Genomic DNA, 24,092 nt, shown 5'->3' on the forward strand with positions numbered 1-24,092 from the left:
ATATCAAACATGTGATATTACTCTTCCCTCCTCAACTAGAGTCGAGTAGCATAGACGTGATTGCGCCCTGTGACGTTATAGATGTACGCACAATTGAAGACATTGTGCCAAATCGAGGCGACCGTGTGCCATTGACAACTTCATTACATGCGACACTTGCTGATATACCAATTAATTATTGAAATTGATATTAACCGATCAATTCTTTCAATGCCATCGATTATATCGCACGTCGACTCGGCTCGTATCAATAAATACCTCAATCGATACACGCAACAAATGTGCAGCACGATACATGCGCATATGGATCATGATCTGGCGCTACGTGCCGATAACGCCGGGCCATTTAACACGGACGATTAAAAGTAATACTATAGTAACAACGCTCGATATAAAACATCTATAATGCATTGACTCCTTAAATATCAATCAAAATGTCCCTTTTCGCTTTACAAATATGATTATTTTGACGAAATCCGGCAATCCTATGATGCCATGGTTATTGAACTTTACAATGGGAAGATCTCTAGCAATGATAGAAAGTAGTGTCGCAATTTACTAATCCTATAACACAATTTAATTATTGCTACTTTTTTTAATGGCTTTCTAGACAAAATAGGTTTAGTTGGAAATTAGTAGGACCCCGGAGATCTCGTGCGATGTCAAAATCGCCTTTTGCTAATGCGATGAGACCCACCTCCTCTTTCTGTTCACTCATCATAAACTCATAATTTTATAGTTAAATGCCGATCTTCACGGGGACACATGCTTTTTTTCCGAAGCGAAAAGGCCACGTACTTACTTCCTCGATGCCCTCCCACGTGTGAGGCGCACGTGACTGGAGGGGATCGTCCACGTGATTAAAGGGCCCCCGGTCGCTTGGCTGTCGACCTCGTGACGAATGATGATGCCAGGTCGCGCACCGTTTCGAAAGTGATCTTGCCCGGGACTCCACCAGAACGAACCCCATGTGCGATGGGTCCATCCGGGGGGCGAAACCATGACCCGTTTCAGTGGTCCACATTCGTGGATTCGCGCAGTCCGACATAATTCAGAGGGATAATGATATAAATGATTCATGAATCCGATATACAATGTAATTCATGAACTTTTAATTTATTTAATGTAATTCATGGACTTCTGGTACATATTCAATGCGGTCTCGAATTATATGAAAATATCTAATATTGTCCTTCCATTAATTCAAAGTCAAGGATCACATTGAGCATTTTTTTACAGTTTAACGACTAAATTGAACATGTCCAAAAAGTTCACGAATCATATTGAATAAATTAAAAGTTCAGGGACTGCATTATACATTTGGTTAAAGTTTGAAAACCATATTAAATAAATTAAAAGTTGATCATACCAAAGTCCATGGGCCATCTGTACGATTTTCCCCGGTCTAGACGGAAAAAGGGAGAGATGATGAATCCTCCGACCGAGCGGGCCGAAATGAGCAAGCCGACCGAGGTGGCAAATGCTCAATTACAGAAGTGCCCTTGGTCCCCCGTCGATTTGTTTGTTTTTTTTTCCTTTTGGGTCGTACCCCGTCAATTACTCTTTGCATGGAGTACGGGTTTCCTTTTATCATGTAAGAAGACTTTTGCCAGATTTCCTATATTTCCCACCAACAATTTTACATCACGAGTAAGAATTTCAGTACGTGACAGCTACAAATCTTTTAGTTAGAGTACCATCCCTCGCCGGCGGCATACGAATTCCACCGTCGGGGGCACTCACGTGTGAAAAACTTCAATTTGTATTGATGTAATTACTAAAAAAAATGCAAGATAAAAAGGGAGACCGCCCATACGTAGATTAGAATTTCACTCTGTATTGATGTAGCAGTAAAGTTTACATATTGAAGATTTTCTTGATCGAGAGAACCACGCCGTAACCCTTATTGTCCAACGTATCAATTTTATGCATCCAGTTCGTAATATTCCATTAGTTTATTATTCGCGATTATATTGATATGTCTATTACAAATGTTCCGGCCTCCATCGAGTTTCGGAAGCTCTCTGTCTCTTGCTCAATTTTTTTGTGAGACTAAATGTACATCGATATGGAAAACTTATAAATGTTGTAAATTATTCGTACCATCCATCAGATATATAGATTTTATTGTTTTTCAAGTCAAAGTAACGAGCCTAAGTGTATCTTTATGACCGACAGAAATAATGGATAAATCATAAATAGAATAACTGATGCATTAAATTATATTGGTCACATTGTCTAAACATATATGATGTCCAATTTTTTTTTTCTCTATAATGCTAATATGGCGAATTTTCCCATCAAATGTTGACATCACATGCACCTAGCAGTAAGATGTCGTCCAACTTGGCAACTCGTCAACCCCAACAATTAGAAAAGAGAAGAAGAAAAGAAACGGGAAAAGCGGATAAAGAGCCGCAAAAATACGAGGTGGAATGAGACAAGGCAATTATTGGAGTATAGTCAGCAGAACATGATTAACTTATTTGAATATTGATATCTGGGTTAAAAACCCATATTCATTAATAGGGTTAATTGTCATTAAAAATTTCAAATTGGTATGCCCTAAAACATTTCTCTCAAATTAATTATCGTGAAATGAAAAATCACAAACCGATATACCAATTGCATATTTACCCTAGATTAATTTTCTTTTCTTAAAAAAAAGCTTACATTGATTCTCCTCCTGACCCAGATGCACCCTCCATTAGCATTCCGTCAAATATCCCGTTAAAAATGCATACTTGCCAATACATGCTGCAGTCGCTTGCCATGTTTATCGACACGTTGTGGTACTAGTGGGATATTAGGCGGAATGCTAGCCAACGGCGAATTTGGATTAGGGGCATTGATTTGGGATATTTCAAGAAACGAAAATTAATTCAGGGTAAAATGAACAGCGGTGATACTATTTTGAAATCGGCTTGAAATTTGAGGTAAAATGTCTCCTCGAAGGATATCAATTTGGGATTTTTAACGGTACCATACCCTTATCATTAACTGTTTGTACTATGTAGGTTGTAACCACATTGTTAGTAGTAATAATGCGGAAGTTCTGCCGTATTTTAAAGTGGCAGTTGATGACAGATCGAAACCATCTCTGCATAATCTCTGACTCCCAGCTCACCAAATCACATAAATGCAGTCAAAGTCAAAGGCGAGAGAGAGAGAGAGAGAGAGAGAGGGAGGGTTGGGGGGGGGGGGCAAAAACGTAATTCCACCCCCACCAAAGCATGGTGTTTAAGCTAAGCAGCTTAGGTGGTCGCGGCAGCAAGCTTTGGCTTTGGCGGGACGTCCCTTTTCCTCATCTCCTTCCTGTCCCTAATTAATTAATTATAATATTATCTAGTAATAATCAAGAAACCTCAAAGCTCCGGAAGCTGATGTCTCACCTCCCAATCCCCCACACACCTCACTAATCACCAAACCTTAATCGCGATTAGCATTGCTAATCAATGAGGGTTTGTGGGTCGCTCCCTCCACCCACAATCCTCGCAAGATCCGGAAAACCAAAAAAACAAAGAAAATCTTGCGCACACACACTCCCTGAAATCTCTCTCTCTGTCTGTCTCTCTGTTTTCAAGAACCCTTCGTTTCAAAGATACCCTTGTCTTTGCTCTTCCTTTCAACTTAAGCAGCTGCAGATCCAGCACTAGGTACTACCTAACCACCCCCAGCGTTTTCTTGTCCATCCTTTTTCGCCTTTTCTTGTTTCCAACCCACATTAATACAAAACTTTAATATACTCTCAGCAGTTAAACGAAGTTTCTCCGAGATTTATTTTGAATTTTGTTGATGCGCTCTGTTCTCTCCTCCCAGCTCACGGACAATTCCGCTGTCCAATCTGGTGAATCATTTTTTTTTATTTTATCATTTCCCCATCTTTGGCGTCTTCTTGCGGAGGCGTAAGAGTTGAGCGTCCAATTATTGCTGGGTTTTTCAAATTCCTCGCTTTTTCCTCTTTTTTGGGTTGCCCCTGAATTCCTTTGCAGAGGGGTTAAGAAAGGAAAGGGGAATAAAAAGAGAGAGAAGAAAAACAGCCTCCGACCTCCATTTTATCTTCTTGCCCCCCGTGCATTTTCATCTGGGTTCGTCTTTGCTTTGCGACATTTGGTCGGAAACATAAGGTCTTTCTTGTCTTGTTTTTATATCTTGCTTTTCCCTTCTCTGCTCTGTGTCAGCCTCTTGGGGTCCTAGTGCGCTGCGGAGTTAAGAGCATTCGTTTCTTCGAACCTCTCGGGTTGTTGAACCTTTTTGCTTTAGTGGGTCTCTGGCTTTGTCGTCTTCGGAGGTGAAAATCTAAGTTAAAACTGAGCTTCGGGCTATACTGTTCGGATCCGGTAATCTTCTGCTTGAGCACTGGGCGATTAAATTATAAATCCAGGCTCTTTTGGCGCTTGGTGTAAAGATCTCGGCCTCCTCATTCAAGGTATGAGCCTGATTCAGCTTCTCTTTCTCCTTCTGCTTTGGTCTCTGCTTCCTTTCGTTTCGAATCTTCTTGGACTTGGAGCTTCTAGATTCGTCGATCTCGTCAAATGTGGGAGTCTTCGCTGCTTGGTTGAGTGAGAGGAGGTCATCTTTATCTTTGATCTGAGCTGCCAATTTCTGCATTTTACATAATTTGAATATCTTGCCGTTTTTGTTTTTTGGTTGAATGCGTGCATTTTGGAATCTCACTGGGTAGTTTGTTAGTAAGTCGCTATGCTTTTGGTCGTGTGATGTTCCTTCGCCTGTTCTTTTTACTGTTTTGAGCTTAGTTATTCGATGTATATCTATATCCCAGTTGCAATGTAATTTTGTGAATCGAAGAACTCATCCTGACCATCTTGCATTTTGGAGTTTGGATCAGCAGCTCGTCGCTCATGGCAGCCTTCTTTCCGTCACAATTTAGCTCTGTATATGGTTTATGTCACATTTTGGAGTTTGAATCAGCAGCTCTGTGGCTCATCAGCCTCTTACCCACCCCACTCCCCTTACATTTGTCTTGTCTGGAAGTCCCAATTTTTCTGGCTTCTCACTATCTTGCATTTGAACTTTCAGTCACTACCAGTGAGATTTGTTTTGATTCTTTGGCCAGCTTGATGTGTTTCAACCTCAATGGGTTCTGCAGACTTTTACCACTAGATCCTTTTAAGCTCTTGGTACTCCTCCATTAGGGCTCTCTCTGTCTCTTTTGATTCCTACCTGAAGCTGCGGTACACTAGCCCACCTTCCATTTCTTACTTACAGCTGTTGACAACAAGTTGAATTCATATTAGATAGGAGCCCCAAAATTGAAGAATCATGAGTTGGCAATATTTTTTAGGTAGATTGAATGGGTGCCTAAGTTGGTTCACTAATCTTTAGTCTCTGTCCAGTGAACTTTTAGATGAAGATCACGACTCTCTTATTTTCCTTCTTCTTCTTCTTCTTCTTTTTTTTTTTTTTTGGATTCTACTGTGAGTATGTAAAAGAAGGAAACATAAGTTCATTGCTTCTTTGTCAGTGAGTGCTTTATCATCGACTTTGCCCTTAGATTTATGGTTTTCATGTTAACTGTACTTGCATGAAAATTCATTCACTCATTTCTAGAATAACATGACCAATTCATATTGCATTGGCTTTACAGGCAGGAAACAAAAGCTGGACCTTAATGTCTTGTTGCCAATGATTGATTGATCATTCAGTGATGTCAAGGATCTCCAAGTGGAAGCCTGAGAAGACAAAAACGAAAGTGGTCTTTAGGCTTCAATTTCATGCCACACATGTACGTTTCTTCACAGTACCTGAATTTAGTCACTAATGTTAGCATCCCTTTCGTTAGTTTTTCAATTTCATTTAAGATGTTATTTTGACCTTCTTATGAATTTTACCAGAAAATGTAAATTTTGAGCTGTTAGTTCATACATTGAATTATTTTTTGTGGCTTCATTCTTAATGATCATCTGTGCGGGCGCGTGTATGAACGCGCACCATGCGCGCGCGGGTGCATATATACCAATTTGTCTTATACTCAATGATGCACGAAGTACCAGTTAATGAATGCCAACAATGTATAGCTTGAGGGTAACTTCTGCATTGACTGTAACAAATAATCATGTTTTCCATGTCCAGATTCCTCAAACTGGATGGGACAAATTGTTTATATCATTTATTCCAGCTGATTCTGGAAAGGCAACAGCTAAGACAACAAAGGCTAATGTGAGAAATGGCACCTGCAAATGGGCGGATCCCATCTATGAAACTACGAGGCTTCTTCAAGACATTAGAACAAGACAATATGATGAAAAGCCATACAAACTTGTTGTGGCAATGGTAAAGTTTCCATCCGTGTTATAAATTCTTAACCTTCTAGTCATCAAGACCACTCATCCCTTAAGCTCCCCCATCCTGAACCTATTTAATGCACCAATTATAGATACTGCGATTTGTAGATATAGCGTCTCCAGTCCTGTGTTCCTTGTGCCTAACTTTGCCTTTTTACTGAAATTTCTTGACGTCAGGGTTCTTCGAGGTCTAGCCTCCTTGGTGAGGCCACGATCAATCTTTCTGATTATGCTGATGCTCTAAAGCCTTCTTCTGTTTCGCTGTCTCTTCGGGGATGTGACTCTGGAGCTATATTACATGTAAGGATTGTCACGATATATCTGAGCTCTCCAGTATTGCTGGTTCTGAATGGTTTTTTAATTTTAGATGCTGAATGCCTTAAGTAATTTCATGTTCGTTTCACCGAATACTTTGTCTCCATTTTGATCTTAATGAGGGTTCTCTCTAAGAATGTGCATCTCGTTATGTGCTGAATTTTTTGTAATGCAGGTTACGATACAGCTGCTTACTTCTAAAACTGGTTTCAGGTAACTCACTTAACACTACAAAATTCTAGAGCATTTTGTCTGTTTCCACCACCTTATGCCATTTTGTGCTGCTTTATAATTTTCAGAGAGTTTGAACAGCAAAGGGAGCTCAGAGAGAGGGGCCTGCTGACTACTTCTGACCAAAATGGTCGAAGTGAATCTGTTAGTGGAAGACTGTCATCATCTGAAGAGATTGTTAGTGAACATACGGTGAGCTTTATTATATTGACAGGTCTCCTATTGGTTCATATACGGTTGTATTTCCCAATAATCATACTCTCATCTGATTGTTTTGTATAAAATTACGGCTGATGCACAGTAGGATAATATAAGTTCTTGAAAGTATTATATGGTCGTAGTCAATAATGGACAAGTTCTTCGTCTTATAAAATTAAAAAAAGAACGAAAAACTAGTGATGATTTCTTGTAACAATCGTTATTGATTTAAGAATGGACTATAAGCTACAAATCAAGTGATGTTTGTTCACATGTCTGAGGATTCATCAATTCGGGGTTCTCACTTGACGTCATGATTGATATCTGGACATCAAACTTGTTTCAAGTTTTATGTCATCTACTATTTGCATAAAATTCTAGTTTACAAAGTTGTAGCCCAGCAACATGAGACATAGGAGGCTGTAAATCGGGACTCGATGCTGTGCCTTATCATCTCTGTAATAATTAGATTAGTATGTTCATAATACACTGATCATCTGTGATCCCAGGGTCAATTTTTTTTATTATACCGTCCTGCATACTGTGAGGAATGACCTCTTTGTTTTATTTCTTTAGCATGTCATTTACTAAGCTTTTGTTGTATTGAAAATTTATTTTGTAGATAACAGAAGTCTTGATTTTATTCTAAACTAGATTTGTGCTCACATTCTTTTGTATACGCTTAGAGCTTGTGTTTATAGGGGTGATTTCCTTTTATATACGTTCCTTAAACCACGACAAAGGTGCATTGTTAACCCGCAGCCTCTTAGATAGGACCATGGCCTAGGCCATGTTTAGCCTCCTTGAAGATGATGAAAAACTTCTGCTGTTTTTGTTGGTAGCTATTTGCAAAATGTGCTAATGTTGGGAAGATTCTACACATTTAGCTTCCGCGCATCCTGAATTCATTTTCTCTCTCCTAAAGCCTCTTTACCTGTCTTCTAGTCAGATTATCGTGATTAGTTTCTAAGGTTTTGTTCCTTGATTAGTGTTTTGTTCGGTGATCTTTTATGATGACAGGACTATGCAAGGGTCAGATTCAAACATGAATCTAGAGAGCTTCTGTCAAATGAAGAAGAGATGGTTCTGAATGAAGAGCATGCGGATTCGCCCATTGGGTTAGATGGCTCTTCAAATACCTCAGGATCTTTATATGCAGAGAAACATGATACATCAAGTGCACATGAAATAGACAGCATTAAGAGTACCGTGTCTGGTGATTTGGGTGGGCTTTCCCTCAGTCAAAGCCCTCGGCCGGGAAAAGCCGACCCTTCAGATCAGAGGCATGTTGGGACCAGTGACTGGGTTCATGGCTGGGGTTCAGATTATTCTGCAGAGAATGACTTGGCAATTACATATGAGGAAAATAACCGACTTAGAGGAAGCCTGGAAGCAGCCGAGTCATCTCTTCACGAACTGAAATCAGAGGTAAGCTCTTTACAAAGTCATGCTGACAATTTAGGCGGTGAAGCACAGAAGTTTGCTCAGCAGCTTGCTGCTGAGATGGCTTCTGGAGAAAATCTGGCGCGGGAGGTGGCTGTGCTGAAATCTGAATGTTCGAAATTCAAAGCTCAAATTGAGATGCTGAAGATTGATAACTTAAGCTCACCTTATGTTGGAAGAGACATGGTTGGATTGGACCAGGATCAAGATCTAAAGCTTAGATGCTTTAGAGGACTTCTTCTTATGGAGGATAAGATCAGAGAGCTTCAGAATAAGACGTGCTTGGGACTTCATGACAGGGACTTCAGATTTCTGGGATCTGACTTGGAGGCCTTGCTCGTTATGCTGCAGGATCTCAAGCAAGGAACTGGACAGGCCGTTTCTAGAATCAGCTTTGCACCCCCAGAAGGAGGTGCCCTAAAGCAGGTTGGAGATTTGAGTATAAATGAGAGCAAGAAACTTGTATCCCAGATTGAGTTCGGTACAGACTTGTATCAACCTGAAAGCATGCTTCATCATCTTAGCGTATCGGGCCTATCTCATGACCCCAGTCCTGCTGATGTCACTGATCCAATGAAAGACAGAATAGTTGAACTTTTAAGAGAGCTGGACGAGTCAAAAGCTGAAAGGGAGAGCCTCACTCAGAAGATGGACCAGATGGAATGTCATTACGAAGCTCTCGTTCAGGAGCTTGAGGGAAATCAGAGGCATATGCTGGGAGAACTGCAGAATCTTAGAAATGAGCATACTGCTTGCTTATACGCTGTTTCTACAGCTAATGCGGAGATGGATAGAATGCGCCAGGATATGAATGAACAGCTGCTGAGATTTACAGAAGAGAAGCGCGAGTTAGATTTACTTAATAAAGAGCTTGAGAGAAGAGCTGCCACTGCAGAGGCTGCACTCAAAAGGGCTCGGTTAAATTATTCAATTGCGGTCAACCAATTGCAGAAGGATCTCGAGCTGCTCTCTGGGCAGGTTTCATCCATGTATGAAGCTAATGAGAATCTCATCAAGAAAGCATTCGAAGATTCCGCACCACAAGGCTTTCAAGGAGTGACTGAAAATTTGCAGAATCAGAAGCCGGACCCAGGGGATGTTCATGCAACCAAGCTTTTGCAACGTCCGAATATGTCTATAGTGCAAAAGAAACAACAAGTGCGTGGAGATATCCTTCTAGACGACTTAAGAAGATCCTTGCATTTGCAGGAAGAACTTTACCAGAAGGTTGAAGAGGAAGTTTGTGATGCAAATTTTGAGATAATCTATTTAGATGTGTTTTCCAAGACTTTGCGGGAAACTTTGCGTGAAGCAAGTAGTGATATTACAGTAACAAAGAACAGGGTAGATAAACTCACAAGGCAGTTGGAGCTGGTGACGGAATCCAAAGATGTATTGACACGAAAGCTGGAAAGTGTTATGAATGAGGTTCGATCCCTAAGTGATTGCAAGGAAGCTTTCTCTCTAAAGTACAACGAAATGACTGTCCAGAATCAAATGTTGGAATCAAATTTACAGACCATAACCTTTGAAAACCATTCCCTTGAACAGAAAATTAGGGAGTTGGAGTCCTTGATGACTGAATGTAGAAGTTATAGACACAAATTTGAGACCAGTGATGCAGAGAGAATTGAATTGGCAGATCAACTGAGAAAGGAAGTCGAGGATTCTGCGATACTTAGAACTGAAAAGGCCGCTCTGCAGGGAGAGTTGCAAACTCTCAAACAGAAAATTGAGGAGGTGGCATCTGCGAAGGAATATCTGCAGAACACCGTCCACAATTTGCAAGATATGTTAATGTGTCATGACATGAACTTTGATGGGGAATTGCTGCTTAGAGAATCAGACCACCAGGACACTGAATCCGGGTATCTAAACAATATTGTGTCAAAATTGGCAGACATTCAGCAGAGTGCACGTGATAAATATTTACAAGTCATGGAAGAGAGAAAAGCTTTAGAAACGGAAAGAAATGTAGCTGTAGCTTCCTTAAGTACATCTGAATCTAATATCTTCTCTGTGAAAGAGAAATTTGGCCATGACTTACGCGTTATGCTAGATAAACTAAGCATGTCAAACTCATTGGTGCAGAAGCTGCAAATAGAAGTTGAGGCTCTTGCTAACAGACTCGGATCGAGCTCAGAAGCAGAAGAAAGACATGAACAGCGGCAGAAAGAAGCTCTTGCTGATCTTTGGCGGTTGGAACTTGAGCTTGAACAGCTTATATCAAGGAATGAAGATCTTTCTCAGAAATTCCTGGCACTAGAAAGCATAAGTGAGGAACTTGGACAAAGTAAGTTGATTATAGCTGAATGTACCAAGGAAAATCATGCTTTGATGGCATCTCTACAGAGTAAAACTGAAACATCTTCTCAGCTGGAATTGGAGGTTTCCGAATTGAGAGAAAACTTGCAATCTCAGGAGACGGAGTTGCATAATCAGAGAAGCTACATAGAAAAATTAGAGATCAATATATCTGATCTTACCTCCGAATTGAATGAGAAGCACTGCCAGTTGCTTAGTCTTGACGAACAGAGAGATGAACTGCTCCATCTGAGGCAATTAATTTCGAATTTAGAGCTGGAGAATTCAAGAGTTGGTGATCTCCTCTTGCATAGTGAAAAATGTCTAAAAGTTTCCCGTGAAGAATCTTCTTCTGTTGCTGAATTGGAAAATCGGTTGTTTGAAATGCACGAATTCTTGATATCTGCAGATATCCAGTTAATTTTCACTAGAGTTCAGTATGAGATGGGGATTCAAGATTTTGTCCAGCAGCTTCAGTGCTCAGATAGGTACCTTGAGATGTTACAGCAGAAGAATCTTGGCCTTGAATCGAGACTCAGTTGCTGTCTTGCAAATGAGGCACATCATGTCGAAGAAAGCATGAAGTTGTTGACACGTCTTGAGTCCCTGAGATCTGATTTAGAAGCCTCAATTGCTCAGACCAGAGAATTGCACGATGTTAATAAGGTTCTGATGACTGAGCTCGAGGAGCACAGGAAGAGAGATGAGACGTTGGATGCTAGTATCTGCGAGGAGAGGAGGAAGCATGCTGAAAGTCTTGAGTCCTTGAAATCTGATTTAGATGCTTCGATTGCTCAAAACAGATTACTCCATGATACTCATAATGTCCTGAAGGCTGAGACCGAAGAACACAGACAAAGAAGTGAATCTTGGGAAACTAGTATTTGTGTGGAAAGAAGGGAGCATGCTGACAGTATCGAGTCCCTGAGATCTGATTTAGAAGCATGCATTGCTGAAAGTAGAGTGCTTCATGATACTATTGGCATTCTGAAGGCTGAGCTTGAGGAACACAGGAATACAAATGCAATGTTGGAAGCTGGTATTTGTGAGGAAAGGAGAAAGCATGCTGAAAGTCTTGAGTCCCTAAAATCTGATTTGGAAGCCTCCATTGCTCAGAATAGAGTACTTGAAGGTACTAATAATGGCCTGAAAGCTGAGCTAGAGGAACACGGGAAGATGAATGAAATGTTGGGTGCTAGTATTAGTGAAGAAAGAAGGAAGCATGATGACAGTATTGAGTCCCTAAGATCTGACTTGGAAGCCTCGGTTGCTCAGTATAGGAAGCTTCGAGAGACTAATAATGCTCTGATGGCTGAGCTTGAGGAACATAAGAAAAGATTTGAAACAAGGGATGCTAGCATCTGCGAGGAAAGAAGAAAGCATACTGAAAGTCTTGATTGCCTGAACTCTAACTTAGAAGACTTAATTGCTCAAAATAGAAAACTCTATGATGCCAATAATGAACTAACGGCAGAGCTTGAGGAATATAGAAAAAGAAACCAACACTGGGATGCTAGTGTGCGTGAGGAAAGGAGAAAGCATGCTTCCGAGGCTGAAATGCTCAAGAGTCTGTTGATGCTTTCTGAAGAAGAGATTGATGGGTTAATGCTTGTAAATGAGGAACTGCAAGTGAAACTTCTGGTGCTTGAAGGGAAGATAGAAGAACAGAGTTCTCAGTTGACTTTGCTAGAACGATGTAATGATGAAATCGTTGTGATGCAGAAGCAGTGTAAAGAGCTTACTGAGAAGCTATCTGAACAAGTAATGAAGACTGAAGAATTTAAAAGCTTGGCCATTCATTTGAAGGAGCTCAAAGATGAGGCTGATGCTGAGGTTCTCCAGGCACGTGAAAAGAAAGAAACTGATGGACAAACATATGCTGTACAAGAGTCATTGAGAATTGCATTTATCAAGGAGCAGTATGAAACCAAGCTGCAAGAACTGAAACAACAGCTTTCCATGTCAAAGAAGCATAGCGAGGAAATGCTCTGGAAATTACAGGATGCCGTTGACGAAGTTGAAAGCAGAAAGAAATCTGAAGCTTCTAATATGAAGAAAAATGAAGAGTTGGGTGTGAAGATCTTGGAACTGGAGTCTGAGTTACAAGCAGCAGTTGCTGAGAAGCGTGAGAAATCGATGGCTTTCGACTGTATGAAGGCGGAGATGGAATGCTCATTAATAAGCCTCGAGTGCTGCAAAGAAGAAAAACAAAAGCTTGAAGCTTCTTTGCTCGAATGTAACGAGGAGAAGACTAAGATTGCCACTGAACTCACACTAGTGAAGGAACTTCTTGAGAGTTCCAAAACACCTACAAGGATTCTGGAGAAGGATGCTGATCAATCACAGATGGATTGCATGCCCGATAACCTGGTTGTAGGGACTCTACATTCTGCAAAATCACTAAATCGTGATGAAGCTGATGAATGCACAAATCATGATCATGAAGATGCCCATGCAAGTGGACTCATGAGCATGCAATCTAAACAGGTTATATGTCGTTTTTCTATCTGATTTGTGAGCTTGAACTTTTATCATATATCATCCCCCGGTCTCTCTCTTGCTCTCTCTCCGCGTGCTTGTGCGTGTACGCGTGCACAGGGGTGTGTGTATGTTGATCTCTAATACTCTGCGCATTCCTTTAGGATCTTCTCACCTCTAAAGGAGAAAATGGAATACAAAACCTTGCACCAGTCGATTGCGATAATGCTTTGCACAGTGACAGAAAGGATCTTGATCTCCTTCATGATCAATTCAAAGTACAAGTTTTAAAGTCAAGCATGGACAATTTAAGCAAAGAGGTAGGTGATACGCTCTGAATATTTGGCCCGCAAAGATGTTCTTGTGGACATATCAGCTAACAAACACTATGATTCTGGTTGTTGCCGATCCAATTCTTTTCCTTGTCTTGCAGTTGGAAAAGATGAAAAATGAGAATTGGCTTCTTTCTCAAGATGATCATTTTGCTGATCCAAAGTTTCCAGAATTGCAGAGGGAATTAATGCGATTAGATAAGGTACTTCTTTGCATCCTTCATCTTCCTAAGAAGCCTGTTTCGACTAATCGAACTCACACTTTCATTTTTCCCCTTGTCTCAGGCAAATGAAGAACTGGGCAGCAAATTTCCTTTGTTCAATGAGATCTCAGGCGGCGGCAACGCTTTAGAAAGAGTACTTGCTTTAGAAATTGAACTAGCTGAAGCATTGCAGGCAAAGAAAAAATCGACAATCCAATTCCAAAGGTACCTTTTGTCATTAGATTAACTGGCATGTGAGGGTCATCAGTTGGAATGTCTTTTCGTGCTTTTTGTGAAGCTCATCACTCATCTAGAACAAACATCGAAGGTTTTTGACTGGGGTCCAGTGGAATATGTTGATTATAAAAATGCTAATTATCCTATCAATCCTATATTCCTGGGAATTTGCTTCATCTTATGATCATTTCACATGGCGATGCATTTTGAACAATCCCTCAGTGCATCATCATAGTGGATCTTCGATTCAGCCACACTTGCATTACAGCTTAGACACGCGGTTATTTCTTACTGAGATGAGACACGGTTAAACTTTATAGAATAGTAAATGGGAGTCGCAACATAAAATGCTGCTGACGAGAGGTAACAATTTGTGAATGGGTCCGTGATTTCTGTTATGCAGCTCTTTCTTAAGACAACACAGTGGTGAGGAAGCAATATTCAAGAGCTTTAGAGACATCAATGAGCTGATCAAAGACATGCTGGAGATAAAGGGAAAGTACGCAGCTGTGGAAGGCGAGCTAAAAGAAATGCACGAACGCTACTCTCAATTAAGCCTTCAATTTGCCGAGGTTGAAGGAGAAAGACAGAAACTCATGATGACTCTGAAGTGCGTCCGGTCGTCCAGAAAGGCCGCTAATTTGAATCGCTCATCGTCAGCGTCCATAGGAAATCATTCCTCCTCATAGCCAAAGTGGAAGAAACCTCCGATTTCCTTATTCCTGGTCATATTCCAGGTGAACGTCTAACTGGCCGTGCTCCTACCACGATCTGCAAGAACGCGTAGGTGCCTTAATCGGCAATGGATAAACATTACACAGCCAAGGTGCTCGGAGTTTTGTGAGATAGGTGTGGGATATCGAGCTCTAAGCTGCCGCCGCCGCCACTCTTTGGTGTATATACGTGCCTATTGGAGGATGATACTGTAACTATTATCAGAGCACATAGATATAGATACTTGTGACAATGAAACCTCTGACCCTATACACCTGTAATGCCTTAATTTATGTACAGTGATCAAATTCGTTGATTGACAAAGTCGATCTCTCCAATTCTCCGGTCGCTTTGCATTCTGAATCTGTTTACTGATTCTTGGCTATGTCTGCACTATGATACAGGGGCTGTGCTTGCTCTGCGTCAATGCATCTGAGCTTAGTAGTGGGAGCCATAGTAAGTCCGTAGTTCCTTTGTGACAGCGTCGTTGACATGGAAATTTCCGAAAGGAACAAAATATCTCACTTGCTGTTTGATTTAATCAAGTAATAATCGATTGCTTGACCGCGAAAATACATTTGAGAAGATGTTGATGTTGCGATGTTTTCTGGATATATATACTGACCAATTACCCTACTGTTCGTATTATTCTTCGTCATCTGATAAGTTGGATTCCATAGCAGTCATATGCATGCAACTCAAGAATGTTTTGGTATCTTCCGAGGTACACTTGTTAAGAATACAAATGCGAGATGATATCGTATGTCAATTAGATACATGGCTTCTTTTTTCAACATCGTATATACGGATAACTCGAAGAATGCATTTGAGAGAAACATTAAGAGCTCTCTAATGTATACGACTACTCTTGACCTCGAAGAGCAAGATCACATGTTCGAATTTCAAATACACAAACGTGAAACGCGAATAAGTCTTGTCGGATCAAGCTTCTAGATCCCATCGTCTTCGTCAGCATGTAGCGAAGTTTTGCCAAATCAAAGCTTCCAAGCTCTGTCTCAACATACATCGAAGTTTCGTTAGATCATGCTTACAAAGCCCTGCAGTTTTCGTCAAGTTATACTAAAGTCTCGTCAGATCACCTTGCAAGACTAGTCATCTTCGTTGAAGTTTTGCTGTATGACTCTTCCAAAAGCCTCGTCGTTTTCGTTGACACTTTCGTTGGATTACGCTTTCAAGCCCTATAGTCTTTGTAACCGTTCATCGCATTTCTACCGGATCAAGCTTCAAAGCCCCGGATATTTTCAAGAAATCAAGCTTCCCATTGTTTGGTTTGAGATCAATAGCTCAGACACTTGGATGAAACGTTTAAGTGAAGAGAGAATCAGAGATACACTTGTAATCGACTTTTCAAATAAGAGATTGTATCCACATCCTTGATATTAATGAATTCAACCCCATTTTTCTTGTGTACAGTTATCTCTTCAAGATCTTGTAAGCCTTGTCATCTTTGAAGAAGTCGTTCCAGGTTTCATCATTCACAGCAGAAATAATGTCGGTTCGCCCTTATTATCACTAGGAAATCGTAGAACAAGCCGAAACCATTTTCCATTTTATAACAAATGTACATGTACGTGTATCTTCATGCAAGAGGGGGGGTTGCTATGCCTGAACAGTGCACAGTAGCCATCTTCCCTCTCATCCTTGGCTAGAATAACAATCTCTTTGGAAGTAAACATTCATTGGAAATCTCTTTATACACTCAAATTGTGCTGATTACATCACTCACAACTCTACAACAAATTTTGCCTGTATAAACAATCCAACAAATTTTCACTTCAGGATTTTATACACTGTTACAGCAAGAATTACTCTTTTTTTTTTTTCAAGAAGATTTGTCGATGCACTCATTCTTACAACGATTCCAAGAGCAACTTAGCAAGTAGCAGCCCTAACTTGACAATGTGTGAAGCAACACCGAGCCATGAAGATGTCGACTCTGTTACCTGGAGCTACAAAATTGAGCATGAACACCCAGTTTTCCCCATAGACTCGTTCTGCAACTTCTCTGAAATAAAGCATATTGAAAGTCATTTCCCTTCCGCATCGACATAGTAAACTTGTTCTTGTTTCCTATAGATGATACTAGCAGATGGAAGAATAACACTGTAAAAGATAACACTTTTTTTTTTTGGCTAAAATATAAAAGATAACACTTAGGCGCCAATAGAATAGTGTTTTAATGATAAGGACTATTTTCTTCCATGAAAGTGGAGTCAAAGTGTCAGAGTCTCATTGTAGCAGTAGGAAGTTTGCTTGTACACAAGTCATGCATGAAATGTGATGGTGAAGTTGCTATCAGTATAATTCTGTGAACCTGAATAATTGAGTATTGCTATATTCACCAGACCTTTCTAGGAAGAGTATGACAAGAACTCTTTTTCATGCGCTTTGGGAGGATGTGTAAAAGAAGAGAAATAGCATATAAACTAAGTTACAGGAACTTCTTCATCTTCATCTGATGATTAAATAGCCAACGATATGCTTCAACCATGCAACAGAAGATGGTTTTGAAGGGTAAGAGATAAAGGAGAATCTTGTGATTTAAGAGTGACAAAGCCCTTTGAAAATGCATCCTAACAAACCTAATGCTACCATGACATGACAGAACCAATTTTGAAAGATACGGTGATAGGAGGAAACAATGGGTTTTTGTCACCATTATTGCCAAACCATGAAAACTATTTTGTAGAACCAGTAGTGTCACGTGCAACCTGTAACCACACACATCGGATGAAAGAGAACTTGTGATGCGATGCTTAAATGAAGACCCTCTCAAAAAGGTCAATACCACTATGACTACTCCGTGAGCTAAGCAGTACTCAAGATAGTGGTGAACTTTTTGGGTGAGGGTCTATACTTAAGAATTACATCACCACCAATCTTCGATTTGGTGTGGGAGTTGGGGTGTTATAATCATAAACATGTTCTTTAATAAACATGTCACATGTGCTGAGAAAATTCACTTAAAGTTAAACATAGAACAGAATAAAGGTTTATTTTTACCATTCTTTTTGTCTGGATTAGGGGGACGCACAACAACATGCATAGTGATGACACCCCCTGGAAGTTCACCGACTTGAAGTCTGGACTCAGCAAGTGTCTTGTTGTTTTCCAGTATCTTTCCAGCGTGAATAAGCTTTACATCGTTCAATGTCTTCGGACCGTTTTCTTTGTCTACCAATAGAAACAGTATACATTAAAAGAAACTCATTCACCATTCAAGTAAGTAACTCTCATCTCATTGTTAAGCACGTAATCTGACAGCTCCCCCCAATTCCAACTTCACAGAAGATACCACTTCAGCCCCAGAGAATTTACAGAAGAGTAGCATAGCCGCGATTCTCAGGATATTAAGATATAAAAGCAAACGAAACAGCAAATTATACCGGAATATTTAACTTAAGAAGGTACAGATATTCTAATCAGGATTGATGCACAGCATGATGCTTCCATCGACTTTGGGGACCATGAATATCGCCATTGCAGGACACTTTCGACACAAAATCCAATTTCTACTTAGTTGCATATAATCACATCTGTGATACTAATTTACCGCATTCGATACCATCAAGAGATCCCTTCGACCTAAAACATACTAAAAACGGCAACTCTGGCCGGTTCAAATAAGCTAAAACATTCATCAATCATTGGCTATCTTACCCCGCACAATAAAGCTATGGAAACTAAAAACACACGAATGCGGCTAACGACACATGAAAGATATCGGATGCAACAGTACGAAAGCGACGGCACTCGCGAGAAAGATCGCAAAAGATCAGATTACACGGTCTGGAAATCGAAACCAACCTCGAGGCCAGTGAGCGACCACTTTCTCCTTGAGCGAGGCCACCGTCATAGCCGGGCTGTATCTGCTGGGGCCAATGTCGCTGCCATCCGCGAGCCTGAACTTGATCTCGATCGAGCCTTCGCCATCCATCTCATCAAATAAAAAAAAAAAAGACACTCCTCCCTACAAAACCGCCAGAACAAAAATCAAAATCTCCGCACCACGTCAATCCCCAAAAAATCCTTCCTCCAAGTCGCGTTTCCGCAAATCAACACCGATCACTCATCCACTCATCCACTCGAGACACTACCGTAGAAATCTCTCCGTCTAAGAAACAGATGAAATTCTCGGTCGGAATCGATATCGATTTACCGGAGAAGAGCCCGGAGCCGGCGATCGGGAGCCGGATTTCGGCACGGATTTCTCTCTCCCCCCCGGAGCCGCGTGGGGATCGGTCGCGATGCTGGTTCGGATTCCTCAGATCCGACGGCGGCCGGCGGCCGGTGGTCTGATCGAGAGGGGCAGCGGCGAGGGCGGCCGGCGAGAGCTTGAAGATGAGCTCGCAGAACGAAGAAGAAGAAGAAGAAGAAGAAGGAGAATTTGCTTTGGCTAGAGAGAGAGAGAGAGAGAGAGAGAGAAACTCAAATGGAAACTATCAAAGTGGGGATCGGTTCTTACCTGAATCTAACAGAAAAAAACAAGGTAAAAAAAAAAAATCTAATCACGTAGACAGCGACGCTTTTTACGGAAACGCCCCCGTACTTTGCCTTATTTACCATACCAACCACCATTCTTGTGAAACCATTTGGCAATTACGGACTCCGTAATTCATAATCCAATCAAGGGAAAATGATATCAATAGTCTTTGAACTATAACTTGAACTCAATGTGTAATATGATCTCTGAATTTTTAATTTATTCAATGTGATCTCTGAATTTTAACCCAATGTTCAATGTAGCCCTTGAACTTTTAATTTGTTCAATGTTATCCCTGAAATTTTTGTACATACATGTAATGTTCCATGTAGTCCTTTCATTAATTCGAGTTCATGGACTATATTGAACATTTTCATATTGTTCAGGGACTACATTGTACGTGTACCAAAAGTTCAGAGACCACATTAAATAAATTAAAAGTTCAGGGACCACATTGAACATTTGGCTAAAGTTCAGGGACTGCATTGAACAAATTAAAAGTTCAAGGACCACATTGCACATTGGGCTAAAGTTCAAGGACTGTTTGTGTCAATATCCCTTGAGAAAATAAAAATTAACATTTTTTGAATGAAATTAGTACATTTTATATCATTTACTACTATGGTTATGATAAAAAAAAGATATTGAAGGATAGGAACTTTTAATTTTATTTTTCCAAGTTGGTCCTTTCTGATAAAATATGTAAACCGAAATGCTAATGTGTACGTAGATTACCAGGTTAACCGTCGCTGCCATCGGATGTCTCTATGGAGGTGAGGCTCTCACCCTCACCGTCTCGCTCGGGCTAGCAATTGACCCTTGCTGCAGCCAAGGCGAGATTCGTTGTTTTGCTCTTCTTTTCAATTTTTGTTTCTTTTTTTTCTTATAATATTTTCATTTTGTTTTGCTTTAGCTTTTAACGTTTATATTAATCATGTAATTTGTCGGTAAAGCCTTTAATAGCCGCATTAGAATTTTATAAACGAACGATCAAATCGCACAAAAAAACAACATGATTCGCGAAACCAATTAAAAATAAAAGAAAGTTTAGAGACTCGATCGAATATTTGGAGGGAATTCAAAGATGCATGATGCCTGTAATTATCCCATCTTCTATTAAAATAGCCTTTTTCGGGGTTCAAATTCAACGAGAATCACATTAATTTACTTGGCTAAAATCGGAAATGTTGCCTCTTATACCAGTCGACAAAGCATAGAACATTTCCTTTTCCTATTCCTTTTTTTTGGTTAAATTCATTAAAATAATCCATAAAATATTTAATATTGAATTGGTGTTTAGAAGCCTGCGCTGAATTAGACAACGTTAATTAATTATTTTTATGTGGGAATTGGTCCGTGACGGCACCTAATTTCTATGAATTTGCGTCTCCTACCTGCCCTTTGAATTCATTTTAATAAATAAATTAAATTAATAAGAGGATTAAATTCGTATTTTTATAAAAAAAATTGGAATTACTTCTTTCAGCGTCTTTTATACTCAAGCACAATGCTCTTGCCCGCACGCTTCGTCAACCAAATGTTAATTTGTCCCACGAAGTTTTTTTATTTTTAAATTTTGGGATAATCTCGCCAAAAAATTAAAATCCGCCCAAAAAATTCGCTAGGTTCTGGCTCAAGTGTGTTTAATTGCAAAAATTGAAAAGTTTAGTGTACTTGGTGACTGTAATGAAAGTTCGGTGACCTGAATACGAAATCCATTTAATTTATAAGTATATAATAATTCGGATCATACTTTTCTCCCTTCATGATTGGAGGAAACTTCGTTTGCCTAATTTGTTAATTACTGAATTACAAATATGGCCTTAACTCACGTTTATATTTAGTTAAGTTTGCATGTAAGTGATGTCTGTAATTATTAACCTACTGATCATGGATGCTTATAGGAAGTTCTCTCGAATAAGGATCGGACTGAAATACACCTTTAATAATTTGTACAATGACTAGGAATTTGATCTTCATGTTTCATTTTTTTCCCTCTCACTCTCACACAATCAAATATGAACAACATTCTAAAAAAAATATTATGTAAATACCATTTCTTCTTCTAACAATTGAATCCTTATGGTCTAAATGAAACGACTATGTGTCTACCAACCATCAAATAACTATTCCAATATATAATCATGGGAATCACATTTTGTATAAAATTAATCACCACTTTTAATTAAGACTTTTTTCTTTTTAAAAAAAAGGGCACAAATTGGAGAATAAAATAGGTGGAAGGTGGGGCTCGGATTGCTTGCAAGTAGACAAACCAAATTTCGGATAGTGACGTTGGAACAGACACAAGTATTCTCGAGCTCTTTATATTTTTATCAGCATGCAAGAAAAGAATCGAAACCTTTTGAGATTATTATTGTGGATGGGGAATTTCAATGGATTCTCTCAAATGAATATGTTTTAAAGAATGATTAAGTGGATTTAATCATGGTTGATGCCTAACACGAAATTAGCCGCATCGATTCTCCACGGCTATGTTCCATGGTATATCCACAAAAATCAAGAACCAATAATGTTATTAAGTCAATCGAATCAAACTTTCATTAACCATATAAAAAAAGATTTGAGTATGATACATTTACTTTTGTGATGAGCCATTTGATTTCATAGTGGAACGATATATCGATTATCAATTTGGGTTAATGCCACTAGAATCGTACTTGCACGTCGAGTACTCATAATCTCTTGCATCGTAATTGCTATTTGACTAGATTTAGCCAATATGGCGGTTCAAACGGCGATTGGGATTTTTGGAAATCTCGGAATCTCTTACCAGCTGGAGAGCCCCCCGAGGTCGGCGCAATTCGTTAGGGCGTCATGAGATTACTGGCTCGATAACTGAAGGTCACCCGTTCAGATCTCACAAGTCGCAATTGCAAACTGCTCTACGAAAGGGGCTACGTGTACAAGGCAAAGGTCTAAATGTGACTGGTTCATGAGGATGGCAAGATCTTCCTCGAAAGTTCTAACCAGTTGAAGTCTTGAAGAGATCACAAGTCAAAAGAAAGACCAAGATGCAAACATCTGAATAATTTGGGCACGCAACTTGGGTAAGTGAAGTTGACACTTTCTTTTAGGGAAGTTTTGCCGGCCCTTCCTTATCCCCCGCACGTCATCCTTTCAATAAAGAAAAATCCCAATCGAGGCCTACAAGTAACGACACCCTAATACTAATCCGCAAAAATAAATAAATAAATAATCAAGTTTATAAATAAATAAACTAATAATCAGCATAATGGAAGCACTAATTAAAAAGCTAAAGCCATTAGATTCCAGCTAGAAACATATAATTGGGAATAATGTTTTTGAGAGCACCCAAAATTCGATGACATTGTCTAGGACACCCTCAAGTGTATGCAAGACGAGGAATCAAACTTTCGTGCCTACAATGTTTCTTCTAAGCCACTCAACCTCAGTTGCTTAATTAGACCATCGTTGTGAGCTACAAGGCGGGGCGAAATCTCGTCGCGTTTCGGATGAAATTCGTACGGAAGGTCTCGGCGCTAAGCAAACCGTCGGGAACGTCGACGATTAGGGCACCGATTACGAATTAGGAGAGATACCGAATCGACCCAAATTGAGATTAGGACACTGATTATGAAATGCATCTAAGTTTCAAATACACAAGTTAATCACCAGGGAATTTCTTCAATCTGTATTGGCTAAAAAAACAAGCCTTAAGGTGTGGAGTGATTAAGCCTGATGATTAGGGGGAAGGATTGCAGGCCTCATGGGCTGAACCTGTTCCTAAACGTGATGTTCGGCCCAAGCAATCACGATGGGGTACCTTCATTTAAGATTTTTGCGTGCTTTAAAACCTTGATCTTGAGAGGGGGTTGCATAAATGATGTCTTCTGCAATACATCCTGGCCATTGAGGTCGCGTTTGGACTGTCGCTAGGATAAGGATTAAGAAAAGATAAGATTTGACGGGATTCGAAATTCCCCAGATTGTAGATTTGGACATATCTTATGTCAATAACTGTTTGGTACACTTAAGATAGGATTGGAAAAAAAAAATCATTACAGTATTCAGTTATTTCAATAAAAAAAGGAATGAACGAAAAAGAGAGCAAAAACCCTAGGTCTAAGTGCAAGGGCCACTGCGTTGACTGTCGCCGCCATTGGGGCCGCCATCAACGACGGCGTACCACCATCATGATCGTTGCTGGTGCTCTGGTCGATGTTCGCGATGACCTCGTCGTTGGACTCCTCAGGTATGTCAAAATTCATAAAAAAAAAGATTAATAAAAAAATCTTTTTTGTCATTACAATATTGGCACGTAAAATCGTAACCATATATAAGAAATTGAAAACATAAAAAAAAATTCCATACCCTATCGTCCTCCCTTTTTCTGCGAAATTATTTTCCAAATATATATGATTATGAGATAATGATGATGAGAAATAGTAAGTGCGATGGACACTATCCAAAATTAACTTGCTTGGCTAAAAAAAGGGAAAAAAAATAGATGATTCCGAAATTAAATAACACATGAGGAATGCACGAGCTATACATGTGCTATGCTCGTGCAATCCACTTGCAATATGGGAAAAAAAAACTTAGGACCTAATTGGTGTTCGTGACAATGTCGTCACTGTACTCCTCAGGTATGCCAGCAGCCTTCTTGATAGTGGCAAGCCGGAGCGCAGCCCCCTTTGCAGACCTAGAGGTCTTGGCGCCGACGATTGTGATCACCGCAAACAATGTGCCGACGATCGTGATCACCGCAACAATAAGGTGGCCCACTGAGGTGATTGCTTTGAACATCCATAAGTACGTCAGTGATAACCCTATGCTCAGTGGG

The 24,092-nt window shown here is 40.0% G+C and overlaps 2 protein-coding genes across 3 annotated transcripts; one reads left to right on the forward strand and one right to left on the reverse strand.

Moving 5' to 3' along the window:
* The first annotated feature begins 3,674 nt into the window (after positions 1 to 3,674).
* LOC115675071 (protein MLP1) lies at positions 3,675 to 15,098 on the forward strand. Its single transcript, XM_030597679.2, has 11 exons — positions 3,675 to 4,429; positions 5,609 to 5,746; positions 6,094 to 6,294; positions 6,483 to 6,605; positions 6,796 to 6,833; positions 6,920 to 7,043; positions 8,070 to 13,283; positions 13,439 to 13,594; positions 13,708 to 13,809; positions 13,892 to 14,034; positions 14,450 to 15,098. Exons 2-11 carry the CDS (start codon positions 5,669 to 5,671, stop codon positions 14,733 to 14,735), a joined length of 6,465 nt encoding a protein of 2,154 aa, XP_030453539.1. The 5' UTR covers positions 3,675 to 4,429; positions 5,609 to 5,668; the 3' UTR covers positions 14,736 to 15,098.
* A 1,342-nt stretch (positions 15,099 to 16,440) lies between these two features.
* On the reverse strand, positions 16,441 to 19,227 carry LOC115675072 (membrane-anchored ubiquitin-fold protein 6). Of its 2 annotated transcripts, none has more exons than XM_056317295.1 (4): positions 18,851 to 19,227; positions 18,589 to 18,747; positions 17,785 to 17,955; positions 16,441 to 16,786 (listed from the first exon to the last, which is right to left on the reverse strand). In XM_056317295.1, exons 1-4 carry the CDS (start codon positions 18,852 to 18,854, stop codon positions 16,731 to 16,733), a joined length of 390 nt encoding a protein of 129 aa, XP_056173270.1. In that variant the 5' UTR covers positions 18,855 to 19,227; the 3' UTR covers positions 16,441 to 16,730. The 2 variants fall into 2 exon arrangements, with proteins under 2 accessions (XP_056173270.1, XP_030453542.1); XM_030597682.2 differs by having other exon boundaries at positions 18,589 to 18,751; positions 18,941 to 19,226.
* Between the last annotated feature and the right edge of the window lie 4,865 nt (positions 19,228 to 24,092).

Source organism: Syzygium oleosum, unplaced genomic scaffold, assembly GCF_021117445.2.
Source record: "Syzygium oleosum isolate NSW1041296 unplaced genomic scaffold, Sole_v2.1 Sole_v2.13, whole genome shotgun sequence".
Taxonomy (NCBI): domain Eukaryota; kingdom Viridiplantae; phylum Streptophyta; class Magnoliopsida; order Myrtales; family Myrtaceae; genus Syzygium; species Syzygium oleosum.